Source organism: Typha angustifolia, chromosome 8 (assembly GCF_048772165.1).
Source record: "Typha angustifolia cultivar Huaian chromosome 8, ASM4877216v1, whole genome shotgun sequence".
Taxonomy (NCBI): Eukaryota; Viridiplantae; Streptophyta; class Magnoliopsida; order Poales; family Typhaceae; genus Typha; species Typha angustifolia.
In genome coordinates this window covers 13,394,516-13,415,537 of record NC_133246.1, presented here as the reverse complement: position 1 = coordinate 13,415,537, position 21,022 = coordinate 13,394,516, and the positions used below count along the sequence as shown (strand labels likewise).

The 21,022-nt window shown below is 38.8% G+C and overlaps 3 protein-coding genes across 4 annotated transcripts; all 3 read left to right on the top strand.

Annotated features, from left to right (window-relative positions):
• Window positions 1–1,290: 1,290 nt before the first annotated feature.
• On the top strand, window positions 1,291–6,419 carry LOC140765682 (uncharacterized). Its single transcript, XM_073104882.1, has 5 exons — window positions 1,291–1,676; window positions 2,256–3,131; window positions 4,881–5,081; window positions 5,173–5,368; window positions 5,940–6,419. Exons 1-5 carry the CDS (start codon window positions 1,509–1,511, stop codon window positions 6,116–6,118), a joined length of 1,620 nt encoding a protein of 539 aa, XP_072960983.1. The 5' UTR covers window positions 1,291–1,508; the 3' UTR covers window positions 6,119–6,419.
• A 1,471-nt stretch (window positions 6,420–7,890) lies between these two features.
• LOC140764233 (uncharacterized) lies at window positions 7,891–12,285 on the top strand. 2 transcript variants are annotated; one of them, XM_073102695.1, is made up of 7 exons: window positions 7,891–8,149; window positions 8,247–8,315; window positions 8,429–8,596; window positions 8,832–9,002; window positions 9,074–9,283; window positions 11,036–11,121; window positions 11,348–12,285. In XM_073102695.1, the coding sequence occupies exons 1-7, from the start codon at window positions 8,068–8,070 to the stop codon at window positions 11,993–11,995; spliced, it is 1,434 nt and encodes a 477-aa protein (XP_072958796.1). In that variant the 5' UTR covers window positions 7,891–8,067; the 3' UTR covers window positions 11,996–12,285. The 2 variants fall into 2 exon arrangements, with proteins under 2 accessions (XP_072958796.1, XP_072958795.1); XM_073102694.1 differs by having other exon boundaries at window positions 8,426–8,596.
• A 4,371-nt stretch (window positions 12,286–16,656) lies between these two features.
• On the top strand, window positions 16,657–19,317 carry LOC140764860 (U-box domain-containing protein 4). Its single transcript, XM_073103680.1, has one exon. The coding sequence runs from the start codon at window positions 16,813–16,815 to the stop codon at window positions 19,009–19,011; it is 2,199 nt and encodes a 732-aa protein (XP_072959781.1). The 5' UTR covers window positions 16,657–16,812; the 3' UTR covers window positions 19,012–19,317.
• The last annotated feature ends 1,705 nt before the right edge of the window (window positions 19,318–21,022 follow it).

Sequence of the window (21,022 nt, the reverse complement as noted above, 5' to 3'; positions counted from 1 at the left end):
CGACTGCTTGATGTTTTGGTGATGTAGGCTTTGGGAAGCTCTAATTTCAAGCTGCAACCTTCCGACTACAAGCTCCTTCAACTCCAATGGCTTGGTGTTTGGGGAGCTATTGCTTGGGGTTTGGAAGCTTTGAGGTCAGCTTGACATTTAGGGATGTTCTTCATAGTTTGGGGAGCTATGAGATAATAAATTATAAAGGTTTAAGTTATGAATAAAATTAGAGATGAGTACAAGGGTAATTTAGGAATATTATAAATTATATAATAGATTATAACAGAATATTCTCTTTCTGGTATAGCTCTGTTTGATAATAGTTAGGTTAAGTTAACTCAGGGTGTTAAATGAACATTATTATAAAAAGGAAGGGTCGCGTTATAAAATCCCCAAAGACGGGGTGCGAATCACAAAATAGGCAAAATGTAGGGTGTGATTTATAAAAATTCCTATTTTTAATTGAAATTATCAAAAGGAGAAGGTAAAATAAAAAAGAGTTAAACATAAAATTATTTTACTCCATGTATTTTAAAAATCTCAGATCAGTTTCTATACTTAGACTAAATTGAGACTGTTAATTTTTCTATTAAATGTAATCAAGTATCATGACTATTTTTATAATTTTACTATATTATATTAAAATTTGTATGTTTCTTTAACAAATATGATAGGAGTATTTTGACCATTTTAATATTATTCAATTAAGTTTAATAAAAAATTAATGATTTCACTTAGTCATAAATATAGAGGAGTAAAATAATTTTAGACATAAATATAAGAGATAAAATATATTTAATCTAATAAAATATTTTCAACAAAAAGAAGAACAGAGCTTTCAAGCCCAAGCGGAGTCTAGCCCAATTCAAGCCACAATCTAGTTGTATTATAAGTGGTAGGCTTAAACTCGCTCAAACTTAGGACGGCCCGTGGTCAATCCTTGGCCCTAAATAATATTAATCTTATTCTAACATTTAATGTTAATCCTACCAACAATATATATATATATATATATATATATATATATATATATATATCTGTTACTTGCTTCCTAGTAATCCTTTACTTGCGGATTTATTAAGGACTAAAAAGTTATTGAGATATCAATTTAACGTTTTTTCGAAGCATATCTCCTTTTGAATATAAAAGAGAAACATTCTTATTAGATTCGAATTAGATTTGAATTCAAAATTATAAAGAGATTACGAGCTATTATTATTTATTAACCTTGGACGCGAAATCAAGTCGTCTAAAACACGGTGAGCGTCATACAATGAGTGAGATTACCTCCACGCATGTGTTATTTACTAGATAACAAAAAGGTTTCCCAACTCCTTACTCTTGCGATTCGCCTCGGAGTTTGGCAATCGTCGGTCCCTCTTCTCTTTTTTTTTGCCCAAATCCCCTTTCGAAATTCGAATCCCCCGAATCCCTACTAACTAATCCCTAATCTTTAATCCTATATAAGTATTCTTCTCTTTCTCGACGTCGTCGATCGAATCTTATCGCTAATTTTAATGGCGGAGACGGAGAAACTCTACCCTGTAGTCGAAGATTGCGAGCCAAAGCCGCTGGATTCCGATGGGGTTTCCCAACCCTCCGAGACAGAGGAATTCGGTGTTTCTAGGGGTTCTTCTGTTCCCGAAGGAGGGGTAGACGACTCGCCTTCGTCTTCCCCCAAAGAGGTGATCTGTTCCCTTCCGCATACATCTTTTTCTCCGGTCAAAATTGCTGTTGCGAATTGATTTTTTTTTTTTTTGTGTGTGTGTGTGGGGGGGTGGGAATTTTGGCGGATTCTTGATCATCTTGCGAGTTCTTGATGCCCCTCTATGTCTATTGTGGAAAGCTGGACGCTTTTAATTGCAAACTGAGTTTATGAAGCATGAGAGTTCTGTTCTTGTCTAGTTTCTGTTAGTATCGAAATTGTTTCAAATGAAAGCACTAGCATGTTGTTCATTGTAGTATAATGTGAATTGAAGTGTAAACGAAACACTTGTTAGATTTAGAGATAGGGGAATAGCTGGTTCCATTTGCATCTTCGAAGATACCATTTAATACGCGATATTTTTGTACTTAGAGGCACATTTGTGAAAATGAAATAGTTTGTGCAAGTTCGAGTATCCTAGTTTCTGCTAAACTATTAGCTTTCTGTGCCAATGATTTCTAAAGCAAGTGAAATTTAATTCCCAAATATATTATGCTCTATAAAAGAATTAATTTGTTGATGATAGTTCTATTTCCTACCTCTCCTTTTCTACTATTAGGTCTCTGATCAAATGGAGCAGAATGATAGTGAATCTCCTTCAAAGAACGATACATCATGCGCCACAGAAGAGACCCAGGCTTCTAATTGCAAGACCGAGAAGTGCCAAGATTCTGAAAGTAGGAAATCAGGCAAGTACTTCTATTATGGCTCCCCGCTTTATGAAGAAACTGGCATCTGGATACCTGTTTCTGTCCCTCCAATGACAGAAAGTGATCATGAGGAATGGCATAGGGGCTTTAGTTCCAACGGTGCATACTTTCCTGAGGAGGAAATGAGCTGGGATCAATTTGACGGAGAAAATAAAGAAATGACTATGTGGGATGTTGTTTCTGAGATTATTCTTACAGCAAGAGGCAAAGTAGGTTCTATTGCTTCTTGTGATCTTGGGGATTATGGGATGTCATGGGCGTCCACCCATCTACTTGAAGAAGCTTGGAAGGAGATGTCCCACACACTCACAGATGCCAATGTTAATAATACAAAGGAGATCCTTGAGGCAGAGCCAACAAAGTGGTTGCCGGACAGTGCTGCAACTGCTTGCATGCTTTGTAATATACGTTTTCATCCAATCATGTGTTGTCGGCATCATTGCCGGTTTTGTGGTGGACTATTTTGCAGTGAATGCTCGAGAGGAAGGAGCTTGCTGCCTCCAAAATATAGAACTGGGGAACCTCAACGGGTCTGTGATGTCTGCTGTGTGCGACTAGAGAGTGTTCAACCTTATTTGATGGATCAAGTGAGTCGTGCTTCACAACTTCCTACTCATGATTTGACAGATCTCAGCACCTTGAGATCATGGTTGAACTTCCCTTGGGGGCGAACAATGGAGCACGAGATATACAAGGCAGCAAATATAATTCGTGGTTACAATAAGGTATATTATATTGCTAGACTTGATGTGTTCTGATTTTATTTGCCAAGTGTTCTTCTCTATTGCAGAATTTTATCTTCAATACTACAAATATGTAAGCAGATAAATTCATCTGATGAAATTTATATAGCTCTGTGTAGGCTTTTCCCATATTCACTTGAGAGGTGGTTTAGATAACATGACAGTTGTAGTATCCTTCAAATCTTCTAATTTAGTAAACAGATACAAAGTATTCTTTGCTGTATAGAGCACCCTCTAGTGGTTCCTCTCAAGTTTAAGAGCTCTTTCTCTGAAGATGTACAATTATTTTGGCTTCTCAATTATAAGGAAGTACTTCGTTATCTATAAGATTATCAGTGGTTACTAGGAGCTTTGAGTTACTGATGGACCAATTAGAGTGGCGTAGATGTTACTATAGATGAGATGGATATGGTGGTGCAAGGAGAGGAGAATAGAGCCTTGTCTTCGTGTGTTTTATGGTGGGATTGCTATCCTGATGTGAGGGGATGAGGGAATGGTCTAGAGGTGGATATGATGAACTCAATTGATTGGGAATTTGTAACATTGATTGGGAGGAGAGCCCTGCACTATGCAAGGGAAAGGGAGAGGAGAATTAGAGGAAAGGGCAGGGGTTGATGTGGAAGGATAGCGGTGTGAAACAAAGAAAGGTAGAGAGATGGGCTGGGTTGTAAAGGCTAAGCAGGAGAATAGAAAATGATGGTGGGACAGCCTATGTAGCAGTTTGAAAAAGAGGTGACTAGGGAGAAAGCAAGGTGACTAGGGAGAAACCAAGATTGCATATAGAAGACTCAGGACAATTCTAAAGAAAGAGAACAACTAGGTAAAGATTTTGAGTGTGGGGGGTGTGGGGGAGCAATGAAGGTTTCTATGAATACATCTACAATAAGATATTTATCAAGGTATATGATTTTTGTATAAGTGGGTGCACCTTTGGTTGATCTCTGAACCAAATGTGACCTGACTTTTAGTCAGCTTCGGGAAGTTCAAGTTTGCAAACCTGATATATAGAGATACCCTAACTAAACCTATCCAAACTAAGGCTCTGGTTGTGGGAGGACTAAGTTTGCTGTCCATTGTGCTCATGCTTGATTCAACTGTCTCTTTCTACTTGATATATCTAGTTCAATTCTCTATTAGAACCCTTGTCTATCCTTATTCTTGGAAGTGAATTTTGTATGGGGGGATGAGGGCCTTTTCAACATAAGAAGATAAAGTAGCAGCTGTTCTGGTCCACTAGGACTGATGTTATTTCAAGCATAACCTTCTTAATCTAAGCCCTGGCAATACAGGGATATGTCTATTATCTCCAATCAGAATATTTCTCCTCAACTTCGATTTACATAATTGAGAGCACTGCACAAATGTGTCACTGATTCACCAATGAACTGTTTAGATTTTACGATATCTTTTTTCTTACCTTAATCTTCACTTCCTGGATCTTGATGCTGTTTATTGATGGAGTTGATTTTAGGTTGGCACAATGACACTGGATTATGAAACTATGCTGAATCCTCACAAAGCTTTCTCAAATGTGTGCATCTCATCAATATTGAATCAATCGAACACACTTCTAAGATTTGTGCTTGTGTGTGTACATGTTGAAACAAGATTGAGATGATATAATTAAATTGTTCTCTATAGCTTTGTCAGATCTATTTAGAATGAGGAATGTGCTTGCCTAGATGCAAAGTTATCGACTTTAATGAAGCATATGCTATGAATGATATTCAGGTGGGTTCACTGAAACGAGAGAAGTCCATCCCTGATTCTATTCTTAAACAAGCTAAAGGCCTTGCAATACTTACTGTTGTAAATGCTGGGATGATGGTCACATACAAAATTGGAACTGGGTTGGTTGTAGCTCGGAGAGATGATGGTTCCTGGTCCCCACCCTCTGCCATTTCTACTTTTGGTCTTGGATGGGGAGCTCAGGTAATGATATCTGTAGCATGGAAAAAGCTCTATGATTCTATCAACCAGGGAAAGCTGAGTAATATATGAGTGTTTGACTTTTTTCCCATAGGCTGGAGGCGAGTTAACGGACTTCATAATTGTGCTGCGGAACAAAGATGCAGTGAGAACTTTCAGTGGAAATGCACATTTATCAGTCGGGGCTGGCATTAGTGCTGCTGCTGGTATTATCGGACGGGCAGCTGAAGCTGATTTACGTGCAGGTGATGGTGGTTATGCTGCATGTTACACATACAGCTGCAGTAAAGGTATGATTCACATTACTAACCTTCAAATAAAAAATATACAAGTATACGTAGATGTGTGTTATACACATACATTATATGATATCACTATAATTTTCTCATAGTACAATTTAAGATACATACTAGTGAACTCACTATAGTCATTTTGCACTATTTCCTGCTGCTATTCTTGTTTGTCACAATCTCCTAGACAATATTATATGCATTGAAGTAACAACTAAACAAAATTAACCTTCTTTGTATGGGTGTCATTTTTGTTCATCAGGGGAAATAGAGGGAGAAGGTTAATAGCATCATGTTTCTTAGACGATTTCCAATGTGCCATTTTTTACCTGCGCAATTTACAATTATCTCCTTGTTATTCGGTTGGTTTGTTCCATCTAGCATTTATTGTAGTTGCCAGAACTATAAAAGAATTGGATCAAAACTATATTGCTGTAGATTCACAAGCTTGCTCATCATGAAATTCCCACAAGCAAGCACTTTTGTTTGTCCCGCTCCCTCACATACTGCTCATGTTTGTGGTAGTTTATTGTAGCCATCAGTGCATTATCTTCGATATTTTGTATTCCAGGTGCATTTATAGGTTGTGCACTCAATGGAAGCATGGTCACGACTCGAACTTCAGAAAATTCCCGCTTTTATGGTGCTCCAGTCAAGGCATCAGACATCCTTCTTGGTTCTATGCCAAGGCCACCAGCAGCCGCCATTCTCTACCGAGCTCTATCCGATAAATTTGGAAAGCTGAATTAGTCATCCAGGTTTAGATATGAGATGTGCATCACCCTTTCAGTCTATGATTTCCATGAGATCGATCTGGTTCTGGTTGCAAGCCCTAAGAGGCTATTCTTTCACATAAATGATGAAACAACTGGTGGAAGTTGAACTGTACAGGTGACAAATAAGTATCCATTCATTGGTAACACGAACAACTTTATATTTGTTATCAGATGCTATTCTGTACCTACTGTACATAAAATGGAAATTTAGTGTGAATATATAGCGGATACCCTCTATTTGGGGGATTGCTTGCAAAGTTTGATTGTTATGAGATCTGCTGGCTGTGCTTTTATATTCATATGCTGATGAGTATTCGTAAGGGATGTGATTTAGATGGCCCACTGTTAAAATAGTTTCCAAGCTTTCGACAGGAAAATGCAGTTGTTCTACAGCACCGTTTCCATGATGCAAGAAAGAGACCGAGCCTTTGGCATCCAGTTGACCTTTGGTTTATATGGATAAGTACTAGTTATCTTGCATAACTTAAAACGATTCACAGTTGCCAATGAGATTGTGCTTAGGTAGTTAAAGGGACTTTTATTATATATTATGGTACGAACATCTTGAATTTCAATAGCACTGAATTATTTGGGACATCACTAAATCTCCATCTCTAAAAAAAGCGTAGGAGTTTAACTATTTCACTACTTGGTTTGGAGTTGTATATTTGTTGTGATTACTCGACAGGAATATTGTTTTAGAGAGGATAGGAATATCCAAATCCGTGAGAAGCCCATACCTTTTACCTTTCAGGAAACTATAATTTACATTCGTGTGATCATGGTCTAATTAAAAATACTTCTATTGAAAAAAAAGGATTACTTTTCTAAACAAGCAATTGTGTCACTTAACCCCGTTTTTTGGGTAGAAAATCCCCTTGACCGGATAGTTTTCAGGTGGAGTAATTTTGGCATTCTTAGGCTGACCTTGCCCTATCTCTCTGTCAAGCCCTGTGTGTCATTTCTCAGACTTAAACACCACTCCCTTCCCGAGTCTTGGGAGATGACTCACCTTCCTGGAAGACATATTCCATCTCATTCTCGGCTGCTTCCTACCTTTAGCTTTTTAGAGATTGATAACGTATAAGCTCTCAGTTACTTTCTTCAATATCTTCTCTTGGTGCCATGACTCGTTTGCTCTCAGTTTGTGGCATGGGAGTTCTGCTGCTCCAAGTTGCCCGACTAGACCATCCTCCCATCCCAACTTGGCGCTTGCATTGAACCGGAGCCGGTGGTCTACTCCATTAACGCCTTGGATTATAATTAACGTGGATAGCTCGTCTACAACCTCCCCTCCAATGGTGAGATATGGGAACCACAATGGCTCCTTTTCTCTGCAGGTGCTTTCCCATTGTAACCTTCTTCACCTCTCCAAACAAATGTTGAGAGGCTCCTGAAAGTGAAAGCACTTCTCCTTGCTCAGGGATTTTAGTCATCTTCAAGTATGATTTCTTTACCCAGATCAACTCCATCCGAGGAGATCGTGCTCTCCCTTGGTCGATTAGATTCGTTCTTCAGGACGTCTCCTCGACCCTTTTTTTGTATGCACAGAGACATTCAAGGTGTACACAAGGATTTTGAAGTAATATATGACTTCTAACCAAAAAAAAAAAGAGGAAGAATATAAATAAATAATAAACGCTAAATATAAGGTGCTATTTGTAAATTTCCAATTATAGGACCGGAAAGTAGAAGTGCTAAAGTAGTGCATCTAAGCATCAAATGCTTATTGTTCATCTAAGCAAATTGCTGGAGAATAAAGCTAAAATTCTGAAATCCCAACATCCTATTAGTAGCATTTATTATAACCCTCGCTTTCCCAAATGATTCCCTCGTCTCGTAGCAGCACCACTTCACACTGAACCCTCTTTAGCAGCAGGGAAAAGGAAGGCACTTTCCATTTCTCCCAGCAAAGAAAGCGCCATGGGAAGATCCCTTGTCCTCCTCCTCCTCCTCTTTATCTCCACCGCCCTCCTCCAATTCGAAGCAGAGGCTTATACCTCAGGTAATTTGACGCATACCCACTTCTCCTCATTTCTCCCCATTTCTCTTCTTTTTCCATATCTCTTCACCTACCTTGGCTTCTTCTCGCTTGATCTCAGGAGCTATTCTGAAGCAGCTGTCCTCCGTAGTGAAATGGCCGAGAACTTCTCCCAAGACATCCCAAAGTGGTCAGTACGTTCTTTTTTCTGCACCTTTTTTTTTTTTGCCATAATGTGTTGAAATGTTTGATGAGTAGTTGTGTTTGTCGAGTAATATCTTGCTTGTTTGATTCTGGCAGCAGATGGGAATGTTCTCCAGTTTGAGAATGGGTATTTTGTGGAGACTCTTGTTGAGGGGGACAAGCTTGGGGTGGTGCCCCACACCATTCGGGTTTCGCCGGAGGGGGAACTCCTTGCTGTGGACGCCGTGAACAATAACATTGTGCGGATTACTCCGCCTCTTTCCCAATGTAGGCGTATATCGTATAAAGCTTTGATCTTTTGAGTTCAATGAGTTTTACTGTGATCTGGTTCATGGTTTAATAGTACGCAATCTATTTGTCTAATTTCCCCTATCGCGTTCGTAATTTGTGATTATGTTCATTCTAGATTCCAAGTTCTACACACACGTATATATATATATAAATATATATAAACTTTGATTTTTGTATACAATAGCATCGGTCTGATATAGTAGCTTTGCAGATAGTAGGGGAAGATTGGTTGCTGGGTCATTCCAGGGGTATTCAGGACATGTAGATGGTAAGCCAAGCGATGCTCGCTTTAAGCATCCGAAAGGTGTCACTATGGACAACAAGGGGAATGTCTATGTTGCAGATACCGCTAATCTTGCTATTCGAAAGATAGGAGAAGCAGGTGGCGTGCTATTTGGTATAGGAAATGCAAAGTTCTTTTTAACCAGTTGCTAAGTATGAGTTCCCTTGCAGGAGTGACAACAATTGCTGGAGGAAGATCAAATGTTGCGGGATATAGAGATGGGCCCAGTGAGGATGCTAAATTTTCTACTGATTTTGATGTGGTATATGTTGGAAAAACTTGCTCTTTGTTAGTAATTGACCGTGGAAATGCTGCTCTTCGCCAAATCGCCCTTCAGCAAGAAGATTGTAATAACAGTTACAGCTCAATTGCACCTTCAGGTATGGGCTCTATTATATCACTGTCTAGTATCTCACAAAATGGATTTCTCCAAGATTATTTCATCTATAACCAGTTGGCATCTTTGGTGAATACTAGGACTACAATTTGAGTGGAAAGCTAGAAATGATGTGGTATAGAGCATTTATGCTTGTGCTTACTTCTTAGTGCTTGAAATCTTCCTTTGGGCATCTATTTCTCTCTTTTCCATTCTTTGAACTGGAACTTGAGTGTTATTTCTCATTCTCTGATCTGGGACCTCAGATATAGATTCATAAGGTCGTTATTTATTTTTTAAAATTTCCTTTAGATTTACTTGGGAAAAGAGATGCTGAAGTCCTTTATGAATGTTAAAAAGTTAGAGGTGTCACCTGGTATGATGGTTATGCTTGCCCCAAGCTTCCTGGTTGTGTGCCTTCGGCCACAAGAAAATACCTCTGATAATTGGGGTATGTTGTCTTCATGCCCCATAAACCCCTAGATGCTCTTCTCAAATTTGGAACAGCTAAAGTGCCAATAACCACTCACTTTACATGGTATACCTGGGATTGTGATTGCTTCAATTTTCTATTACAGTGCCTTACAGGTTAAATCTAAGTATCCTTCTGGACTGTATGAAATGCAAGGTCAGAACAATATCAGTTTAAGATCAAGCTACAAGCCCGTTTACTTTTGTCATCCGAATATAAGTGAAATCAAATGTTTGATTCAAAATTAGCTACTCTTGGTTGCAATTAAGATGCTAATCCCTACAGCATTGTGATCATATCTGGATATATGAATAAGGAAGGTATGCTTTTGAGAAATATGCTATCTGCACAACTGGATTTCCGTGAAAGAAATTGCACTAGAATGTATTTGGATTCAAACCTATGATGAAATTTTGTCATAAGGTTGAGAGACATTGCTGTTACTTGAAAATTTCCTATAGAGTAATAGAAAATCTTTATTGCCAATAATTGCTGTCACTTAAAACTTTTAACCAGCAATTTTCCATGTTGCATATTTTTTAGATATATATATTTGGTCTTTGTTTGTTGATGCACATAGCGTAGTAAGATATGAGAGGGTAGAGTAGAGATATTTCCCTTTAGTAACAATGTTGGAAACCCATTATCTAGAAAATGTGTAATAAGGCAATATGCAAACAAAATTTTAAAGTAATCTCTTTATCTTAATGGTCTTGGATTTGTCTACTATTGTTCAGCTTGATGAAACTTGTCACCCTTTTGCAATTTTAAGAGATCCAATGTTCTTCATTACATCTTTTCTGATGGTACTTGTTTCTCATAGCAAATACTTGAATCTTGAAAATTCTTATTTTCAGTGTTGTGACATGAATGGGTGACCTAAGTTAGCGCTTAGTAGGTCTCTTTAGTGATCTAGCCGAGTGATTATATTCTATAATATTTGTTATAGCAGAATGATTATATTCTATAATATTTGTGTTCCATGCACATCCAAATGAGGAAGAATTCTGCAGTACGAAATAGACAAGTCGAAAGGCATTCATTCGCAGTTGGTATCAGCTGCGAGAAAAGTATCTTGGTGGATCTAAGTTTTTTCGTCCCTGTTTAAAACAGATGAGACCTCATTTGTATGTTAAACAAAGTCTGTTTGATTTAGTTTCTTGTTAGTTGCAGCCGTCAATCTTCTTCTTAATATAACTTTCTTTAAACTTTTTTTCCATGCAATGTTTACTGGAAGATCTGGTTACTTATTAATTTATATGTTCTGTGTTCTTCTTTTGGCAGATATTATAATGGTAGTTGGCGCAGTTTTGGCTGGATATCTTTCTTGCTTGTTGCACCACGGCTTTGGACCCTCAACCACTCAAAAGGTAAATCATGCTTCTTAAACTTTCAATCATTTATTGCACAAATCAATGCTTGTCCAATACTACAATGCCAATGCCTAATGCTTGTTCTTTTCAGTAGTAGATTCAGTTTAAAGTTTTCTGCCACTACCTGTTACTCTACACAAATTACTGTGAATGGTTAAGGAACTTATTGTTGACTTAATTAGCCTTTCAGAGTATGTTTCTCTTGACGTTATCTGTTGTACAGAAACAAACTTCTGAGGATGAACAATTAAAGAATAATACTATGGAGACGACCCCTCTTATTGTGGAAAGCCTAAAAGAGGAACCTGGTGCTGGGTGGCCATCTCTTGGGACACTTCTGACTGATTTGTTCAAATTTGCTATTGAAGCATTTGGAAATCTGCTTCTCAACTTCATTCCACTAAGCCTGCAACGTGGTAGAGCGAAAGGAAACCTCACTCCTCTCAAAGATAGTCTTATCATGCCTGAGGACGTAGCAGAGCCACCCATAACCCAGAAACTGAAGAGCCCTCCAACTATATCAAACACCCTGCATGCTCCTGCCATCATAAATGACGCTACACCGAAGACTCAGAAAAGTAGCAAACCACCCAAATTCAAGGATTCTTCACTCTCTGGCAAGCACAGATCCTCAAAGAGACAAGACTATGCAGAATTTTATGGCTCGGCAGAGGCTCCACAATTGAGTGCAAAGAGCCAAAAAGATAGAATTCGATATCGCCACCGAGATAAGAGTGGAGAGGTTGCTTATGGAGCTGCAGGGGCAGAGCCAAAATCTGCTGAAATGAAGTCAATGGACTATGCTGATCCCAAGTTTGATCATTACAATATCAGGAGCAAATATAGTGCAGAGAATGCCTTCAGGTACTAATAATGTAAGTCCGCAACTTATGCCACTGCTTAGTTTGCTTGGCTTGTTTTATACTGATCCAGTGTGGACGCAGTACTGTGCTTTAGAAATGTGATGGCCATCAAACACTAGTTAAATACTGATCGTGAGTTGTCTCACCTTTTTTTTTTGAGTAACTGGTGATTGGACTGGCAACTTCATTACTTCCAAGATGTTACATGAAATATTCTCTGCCATCTCGTGATCTTGTCCTGAAAATATCCTGCAAAAAGTGTGATCGTAACAATAAATTTGCATTTTCTAGCTTGTTTTCTGTACAATTTGTTGTCCATTTTCTTTTGCTCTCTTTTCTTGATATGTGTCCCCTCTCAAGCCTATGCTTGCAAAATGTTAATAACCATGCAGTGTTGACTTACATGCACATTTTGTCCCTTTTTATGTATTGCTTCCGCAGGCCTTTTAACTCTCCACCTTAGGTTTTAACATATAGTCGTCACTTGAATGAAGCTTGGGATCGAATCAGGCTCAATTTTAAATACATCTGAATCTGCTTATCAAGCAGCTAGCTTACGCTTGAGTTTGATTTCGAGTTTAAAAAAAAAAGGTCAAATTGAAATTGATTAATCCATACTTGATGCATTGGCTTAGGATCAAAATTTCCGAGCCAAGTATGAACATAGCTCAGGCATAGTCAGCACAATACTAGGACTAATTTCATTCCAACATGCAAGTACATTCAACTTCCCAGTGAGAAAAAGAAAAGTACTACGGTCTTATTATGAGATTTTTCTTCTTTCTTTCTTTTCCAGCAAATTCCATTACAAACACAACAAAATAGTCATAACCAGTGGCCATATTAGGACAGGAAATATATATATCATCTTTCCCATCCGTTTGCTACCAAATCCTCTGGCTGTAAGATTATAGCACTTCAAGTCATTGAATTAGACTTGAGAAGGAGCAGAAAATGATCATTTTTTCCACACGATCTCGCAACACTAGTAGTCTCAATTGCAAACACGGAAACTGTGCAAACTCTAGCTGCCATGTGTACTTATGAAGAAGGCCACTCTTTCTTCTTGTCAGTTATTGGACTGCGATTAGAAGCTGGTAGTTGCCTAGTTGGTTGGCTAATTGACATTTAGCAAAGACTTGTTATTTAGTCGTATGGCTCTGGAGTGCATTCTTCTTCTCGTTCGTCTTATCTGCAGGTTTGATTAGAAAAATCCCTCTTGATGGCCTTTCAAATTAGAAGAAAACTTATGCCGATGACGACGATTACACGTCTTATTTGCGCCAAATAAAAGATAGTGTGTAGGATGGAATACATAGTAATTTGAAAAAATAATTTAGAGAGTTCGAAGTGGTTTATTTGCTAATTATTAGTTTTATAATCTATACTAACCTTCTATGAAATTTCGATCCAAATTAGTTTTAATAGGATGAATAATGGTTTGATTTTTTTTAATCTATTTTCTAGTTTATAATGTGAAGTGGGAAGACACGTTCGTGTGAAAGAAGCAACTCTAGATTATTATTATTATTTTTTTAATTTCTTTTAAGGTTCTTTGTGGAATAAAGCTAAATGTTGACGATGACTTGCAAAAAGAAAAAGAAAACAAGACCAAAGTTCCAATAGTTGTCATTATTTATCAATGGACTAATTCTGGAGGCCATAGTCCCATAGTTCTCTCCGATTGAAGCTTTTGGAGCCAATAAAGTTAAAGGTTTTTTTTTTAATGATAGCTTTTGATAGCTTTTAAATTAATTTTAATGATTTATGTAAGGACAAAACATTTTGAAATACCACAATAATTAACGTAAGTAATTATATTATTTTTAAAAAGAGATAATTATACTTAGAACTCTCTAAACTATTATCTACTTTTACAAATCCAGTCATGACACTTACTCCTTCGACTTTGTAAAACCTTTCTAACTTTTCTTTCCTTAATTAATTATTTATTTTTTATTAAAAACATCGTGTTATCAATCAATTTAAGATATTTAAAGACCGTATTAGAGAATAAAGGGAAAAAAAATTCCAAACTAAAATAGTTATTTAATATTTTTTAAGGTTAAATCACTTTACCCTCCTTATACTTAACAGATGTCTCAAACACCTCCCCGAAGCATTGCAACACAGGGACAAAGTTAGAGCACCGACAAACATTAATTAGCAATAAAGTGGGTCGCAAAGACCTCCCAAATATTGCAATCATCAGAAGTGGTAGAAGCTGGAGGCTCTACTTGAGAGTCTTCATCATTGAAGGAGGGTAGAGGGCGTGGGAGTGGGAACAGAGCTTGACGGCTTAGGGGAGAAGCCACAGGTTGTGCGGACTGAGATCAGCAAGGTCAACGAGTGCGCCATCGAGGCCGAGGACGTTGACGGTTGAGGACAGCAGTGAAGGAGCATTCAAAGGTTCCAAGCTTGGCCACGATAGATTCGAGGAAGGAGATGTCTCTATCCCAAGAAGTAGCTTCTCGCTGGTGATGAAGATGGCAACCTCTCGGAGAGCAACAACAACAGGGAAAGAAAAGAGAGGGACAAGGTTGAGAAGGAAAAGAGGAATGAAGAGGGCGAAAGAGAAATGGTTCAGAGAGGAGAAAAGAAGCTTTTTAGAGTGGGTAAAACCTCTCTCTCTCTCTCTCTCTCTCAGGAGAGGGGGTAGGAGATCGGTGGTGGTAAAGGAAGAACCTCTGTTACAGAGGAGCGGCAAAAACCCTAATAAAGTTGGGGTCAGTATTAGGAAAAAGAAAAAGAGATATTAGATAGTTGAAGTGTGATAATAAATTAATATTAAAATTTACACAAAAGCAGGCAAGTGTTCAGAAGATTACAATCAGTTGTCCTGGTATTGCCACGTCATCGACAGAGCAAGTTCCGTGGCATATCATGATGCACATTTGTCTTGTGGTTCAGGTTGTGGACGACAGTAGCAGTTAAGGAACGATAGTTCTTTTCGTTGGTTATAAATGTGAATAAGAGAGGAATAGCCTCTAGTTTTCCACGTATCTAACCATCTAGGTGGTGGATATGAGATGAAAAATATTTTTAGAATAAATTCCTATTTATTGATGAATTATGACAGCCTTAGATAACAAAAGGAAGCAGTAGTAGTAGAACTATATTTGTTCTATTACCCCCACTCTTCTTTTTTTTCGTTCAAGAGTCCAAAAACTAGATACAAGCTTGATAAAGAGTCGATAATTTCTTGATATTTAAAAATACTTTAGTCTTATTATATTTTAGTTAACATACTAAGTTGTTTAGTTTAAACTTTAAGTTCTAACGCCATTGAACAATTGCTACGAGCTGAATTTCATTGATCTACTATATCAAATCGTCAAATTGCTCTTTTAAGTAGACGCATTATTGAGTCATTGATTTAACTTAAGCTAAATCATCAAGCCAAACTAAGCTACCAACTATTAAATAATTTTCACACAATAAAATTGTTTAGAGTTGGGATTGAATACCCTTAAGTAGGGATGAAAATAGCTCAAATTAACTCTGACCCTAGCTATCCGGCCCGAGGGGTAGAAATTTTGAGAAAAATATTAAACATGAATTCCGATATGAATGTATTTTTTAATAAACCCAAATACATATTTGGATAAAAGTACAGATTGGATATACTTTTTTGGATACACCCAAGAATTAATAAGTACTTGAGCATAAATTTGATACAGATATCTGGTTACCCATATATTTCTTAAATAATTTATTATTTTTAGTTTGCTTATTTAGATTGTATATATTTATATTAGTACTAACTATATATTTTATGTCGTTCATAAAGATCGATTTTGCTAATTTTATATGTATTTGACATGTAAGAATTTTTTTATTATTTTAAAACCCTTAATATTTTGTGTTAATTATGTAAAAAAAACCATAATTTATTTCAAATTTAGTTTATATCTATTTAAGATATGATCATTTATTTAAAATTATCCATATCCGTTTAGTTAAAATATTATTTTAAATTTTATTCTTCTTCTAATTTTCGTATTAAAATAAATAAAAAATATAAATTCCAATGTGAGTGAAAGCTACCGATCATCATCTACCCTTTTCCACCATAGTGGTCCATTACCGCATTGAATAATTGAAGCATCTCCATCTTCAATAATAATAATAATAATAATAATTAAAAAAGAATTGCTTCGTGTTCTGAATTCGTAGCGCGGTCGCTGGGGCCGACAGACCCACCTTCCCTCGTCTGCGAAAGCTCGCAAGGAAAGCCATGGAACCGGATCTCTCGAACCCCACGCTAACAGTCTTTGTCTTCTCCCGTCGTCTATCCAACGCATCCGTTGACTTTATTTTATAACTTATACCAAATGTCGGTCCCACCGCCCGCATCGATGCCGTCGCCGTGCAGCCAACAACCAATGCACTACCCTGTGTGCTAATCCCTAGAAATTGAATTTCTTTCTATTTTTATATATATTTTTTAATTTCTTTCCTCAATGTAGCTAAATTACCGAACCACCCCTAGTATCATCTCAGGCAAAGTAGGCACAGCTGGTAATTGATATGAAGGGGATAGAGAGATGAGACCTTTTGACTAAAAAGCTTTGGTCCACCAAAAACGCGTTGGAAATTTTCTCACGACTTTACACGCGGCGAAGATCGTCCTTTTCTTCTTCTTATATATAATTCTTTTTTTTTTTAATCTTCCTTCCTTTCCGCAGTTTAGAAACCCTAATTAGATCGCCGGTCGAGGTCAATCCGTGATCTTAGCAATCGCCAAATCCACAAGAATCCAGTTTGAAGAAGAGGAGAAGTGAGCAATCGATTCTTCAGCAGGCGAAGCCCTAAACTTCGGAGGATGTCGTTGTCTCTCGACTTCCTATCCTACCGGCGCCGGAGATCGCCGGTCGGCGGCGCGTACTTCGCGCCGGCGGACCTGTCCGGCGCCGCCCTCGTTCAAACCCTCTCTGCCGCTGCCGATCGCCTCGTCGCCTCCCGCCTCTCCACCTCTTTTCCTTTCCAGGAGAGGAACTCGCGATCCCTCATCCGCAAGGTCTCGGTCCTCTCATCTCTCTTCGACTTCTTGATCGAATCCCACCCGTCTTCCCGCCATTTCCCCGATTCCGTGACCCTCTGCTTTCGGGAGCTGTACATCTTGCTCTATCGCGCCAAGATGCTCCTCGATTACATCGCCCAATCCGGGCGCCTCTGGCTCCTGCTTCGAAATCCTCAGATCTCTGGAAACTTCCACGATCTCGATCAGGAACTGGCGACTCTGCTCGACGTCCTTCCCCTCGATGGCCTCCGCCTCTCCGACGACGTCCGGGAGCACCTCGAGCTACTCAGACGGCAGTGCAGGACATCAAAACTCTACGTGGATCCTAGAGACGAGGAGCTCCGTCGCAAAGTTTTCTCCTTTTTGGACGACTTCGCGCGAGGAAAAGCGCCGGATCCAGCCGAGTTCCAATCCTCTTTCGTCGATCAGTTAGCCATCCGCGATGCCAGGTCGTTCAGGATCGAGATCGAGTTCTTGGAAGAGCAGATCTTTAACATGGAAGAAGAAGCTGACTTGCCCCTTCTCGGCGGCGTCGTTGCCCTCGCGAGGTATTGTAGATTCTTGCTCCTCGGATGCCAAGAAGTCGAGGTCGACTTCGGGGCGGCGACGCTGTCTTCTTCTTCTTCTTCTTCTTCGGGCGAGCAATTCAAGAAGTCGAAGAAGAGGTTGGTGAGCTGGAGCGGAGACTCGTCCTTCGCGATCCCCAAGGACTTCTGCTGCCCGATCTCGCTTGACTTGATGCGCGAACCGGTCATCGTCTCCACGGGGCAAACATACGATCGCGCTTCCATTGTGCAGTGGATGGAGGAAGGGCACTACACTTGCCCCAATTCTGGACAGTCGCTTTCCCACAACCGCCTCGTGCCGAATCGAGCACTCCGCAATCTAATCTCACAGTGGTGCGCGGCCTGCGGGATCCCATACGACACTCCTGAGAGCTCCGATGGCGCGGCTGAGAACAGCGCAGCGGCATCTACCAGTAAGGCCGCGATCGAAGCAAACAAAGCAACAGCTGAAATTTTGGTTCAGCAGTTGTCAAATGGCTTGGATGATGCCAAGACGGTTGCGGCGCGCGAGCTCCGGTTGCTGGCCAAGACCGGGAAGAAGAATCGAGCCTTCATTGCTGAATTAGGCGCCATTCCGCTCCTCTGCAACTTACTCACTTCCTCCAACTCCGTGGCGCAAGAGAATGCGGTGACGGCTTTACTAAACCTGTCAATTTTTGAGGCGAACAAGAGCCGAATTATGGAGGAGGAGAGGTCGTTGACGCTGATCGTCGACGTGTTGAGACATGGGTGGACCGTGGATGCGAGGGAGAATGCGGCGGCCACGTTGTTTAGCCTGTCAGTGGTTCATGACTACAAGAAAATGATCATGAGTGAGCCGGGCGCCGTCGCGGCATTGGTCAATATGTTGACGAAGGGCACTCCAAGAGGGAAGAAGGACGCGGTGATGGCGCTGTTCAATCTGTCGACTCACCCAGAGAGCTGGGTGGGAATGCTGGAGACAGGGGCAGTCACGGCGTTGGCAGGAGCACTGGGTAATGAAGCGGTGGCGGAGGAGGCGGCGGGGGCACTCGCATTGCTCATGAAAAACCCGACCGTTGCCCACACCGTCGGGAGCGGGGATGGCACGGTATCTAGTCTGGTGGGCCTTCTGCGGAGGGGAAGCCCCAAGGGAAAAGAGAACGCAGTTGCTGCGCTGCAGGAGATGTGCCGCCGCTGTGGGCCGACATTGACTCGGAAGGTGGCCAGAGTGCCGGCACTGGGTGGGCTGATTCAGAACATCCTGTTCACAGGAACAAAGAGAGCTAGAAGAAAGGCCGCGTTGCTTGCAAAGATGTGCCAGAGGTGCGATATGTCTGCGGCAATTGTGATCGGAAATGGTTGGGCAATAGATCATACGCTTGTGAGGAACAGTTCGATGAGGCGGGTTTCGAACTTTGGGAGGGGAGATCTGTCAGTTTCAGTGCCGATGGCGATATCGGTGCCGGTTCCCTAAGCCTAAATGTCTTCCTTTTGGTTCCCAATATATTATGGTCATCGCAATTGGTAAGTTTGTCCGTCTCCAAATTCTTTCATTCTTCCTAAGGTGAGAGTTATAAAAGGTGAATGCAAAATTGATCTATGCAATGAATGTCATGTAAATAAGTATGAATATATAGTCCCAAGTATAAGTTGGATTCTGTCATATATATATATATATATATTTATGAGTTGTTTCCGGAATTTGGGTAAATTTCATCTTCTATCTATAAGTGGCTAGCAAGCCGTGGAGTCAAAAGTACAAACCTCATATTGGTTGTTCTACAGAGAGTTGTATTTATTATAATTTATTTGCACATTTACCAACTTACGTTGTAAAATTACCTGGACTTTTGTTTTAGGACGTTTTGTTTCACTTGGTGTGCAATTTTAATTCGTGAGTTTTCTGGATGAAAGAACTGCACGAGCTTGAAGCCACTCACAGCTGTTATCATAGAAAAAGGGATACATGTGAGGATCATATGATGATTTTATTGTATCGACATTTCATTTAGGACATGTTCAGTGAATTTTAGGTAGGTAGGCGCAATTTGAGATATCTCATTAACCTTAATGAAAGGAGAAAAAAATTGAAGAGAAGAGGAGAAAGAGAATAGTTCTCTCCTCTTGCCAATTAGATTATGCCCCATCTTAAAGGAATATTTTTAACTATGAATTTAACTAGGACACTATTAAATAGGGCTGTCAAAATAATCAAGCCTGTTCGAGTTCGGCTCGATAATGCTCGATCAAGCTCGGCTTGAAAATAGGCTGATCCGAGCTTGATCATTAAAACTAGGCTCGAAATTAAATTCGAGCCAAGCTTGATCCTGAGCCGGCTCGATAATGCTCAAATATATATATATATAATATGAGTAATATTAAACTAATATAAACTATCAGATCAAAATCCTTTCTCCCATTCAGAATTTCAGCCATTATTTTCTGACACAATTATCTTTATTGTTTGTAATTTATATTTTGGTTGCTTATAATTTTTTGACACAATTATCTTTGTTACTTGTAATTTATATTTTGGTTGCTTGTAGTTTTCTAACCCATTTATCTTTATTGCTTGTAATTTATATTTTGGTAATATTTATATCTTTATAGTTGAATTAGTTTTTATTTCAAGCTTGATTGAAGCCTAAATTAATTCAAATTTGCTCAGGCTTAAAAATAGTTTGAAATTGCTAATTAAGCAGCTCGTTTAAGCTCGTTTAAACTCAAAATTGGCTCGAGTTCGAAATTGGCTCGAATTGAAATTATTTCAATTCAAGCTTGATCATAAAAATAGGCTCGAAATTAATTTCAATCCAAACTTGATTAAAGATTGGCTCGATCAAGCTCGAGAAAGTAAAAAGTGATAATTAGAGAGCATTTTCTTTCTTTTCATTTCTCTTTATTCTCTCTTAAAATTTTCATCCAAACAAGAGTCTCTCTCTCCCCTTTATTCCTCCATCTTTTCTTCTATTCTCTCATGTTACGGCAACTTTTGCTCAATAAAGATACAGAGGTCTTCCATATATATATATATATATGCAAGGTTTATCTGAGATAAACCCTCTTTTATCTCAGAAATCAGTTACAAACAGATGCTAGATTGTTGAGATAAAAAAAATGGAATAAAAGAGGTTTTTCGGATTACTTTATCTCAAGTTTTGGTTGAGATTAAAAAAAAGTTTATTTAACTCTTTTATTTTTAAAGTTTTAAACCAGTTTGCCTTTGGTAGTATATTAGAATAACCAATTTTTATCTCAATTTAGATTTCTAGTGCTTATATTATAATGTGACTATAATATATACTTATAATAGATTAGAATATGTTTGTAATAAAAATATTTTGACATGAAATATTCATCTATAATACTATTTGTAACGATATTTATATATTATGCAAATTAATTTTTAGCCAAAAATTCTAAAATTAATTGTGCAAAAATAATACAATAGTTATAAAAAAAATTATAATTTGTATTTAATTTTA

What these genes read in the sequence shown, in the direction of transcription:
- LOC140765682 (XM_073104882.1), top strand. Translation starts at nt 1,509, where the DNA reads ATGGCGGAGACGGAGAAACTCTACCCTGTAGTCGAAGATTGCGAGCCA. An exon ending in TAATTCGTGGTTACAATAAG is followed by an intron (nt 3,132 to 4,880) that starts GTATATTATATT and finishes AATGATATTCAG; the next exon opens with GTGGGTTCACTGAAACGAGA. An exon ending in GTCTTGGATGGGGAGCTCAG is followed by an intron (nt 5,082 to 5,172) that starts GTAATGATATCT and finishes TTTTTCCCATAG; the next exon opens with GCTGGAGGCGAGTTAACGGA.
- LOC140764233 (XM_073102694.1), top strand. Translation starts at nt 8,068, where the DNA reads ATGGGAAGATCCCTTGTCCTCCTCCTCCTCCTCTTTATCTCCACCGCC. An exon ending in TCCCAAGACATCCCAAAGTG is followed by an intron (nt 8,316 to 8,425) that starts GTCAGTACGTTC and finishes TGATTCTGGCAG; the next exon opens with CAGATGGGAATGTTCTCCAG. An exon ending in TACTCCGCCTCTTTCCCAAT is followed by an intron (nt 8,597 to 8,831) that starts GTAGGCGTATAT and finishes GTAGCTTTGCAG; the next exon opens with ATAGTAGGGGAAGATTGGTT.
- LOC140764860 (XM_073103680.1), top strand. Translation starts at nt 16,813, where the DNA reads ATGTCGTTGTCTCTCGACTTCCTATCCTACCGGCGCCGGAGATCGCCG.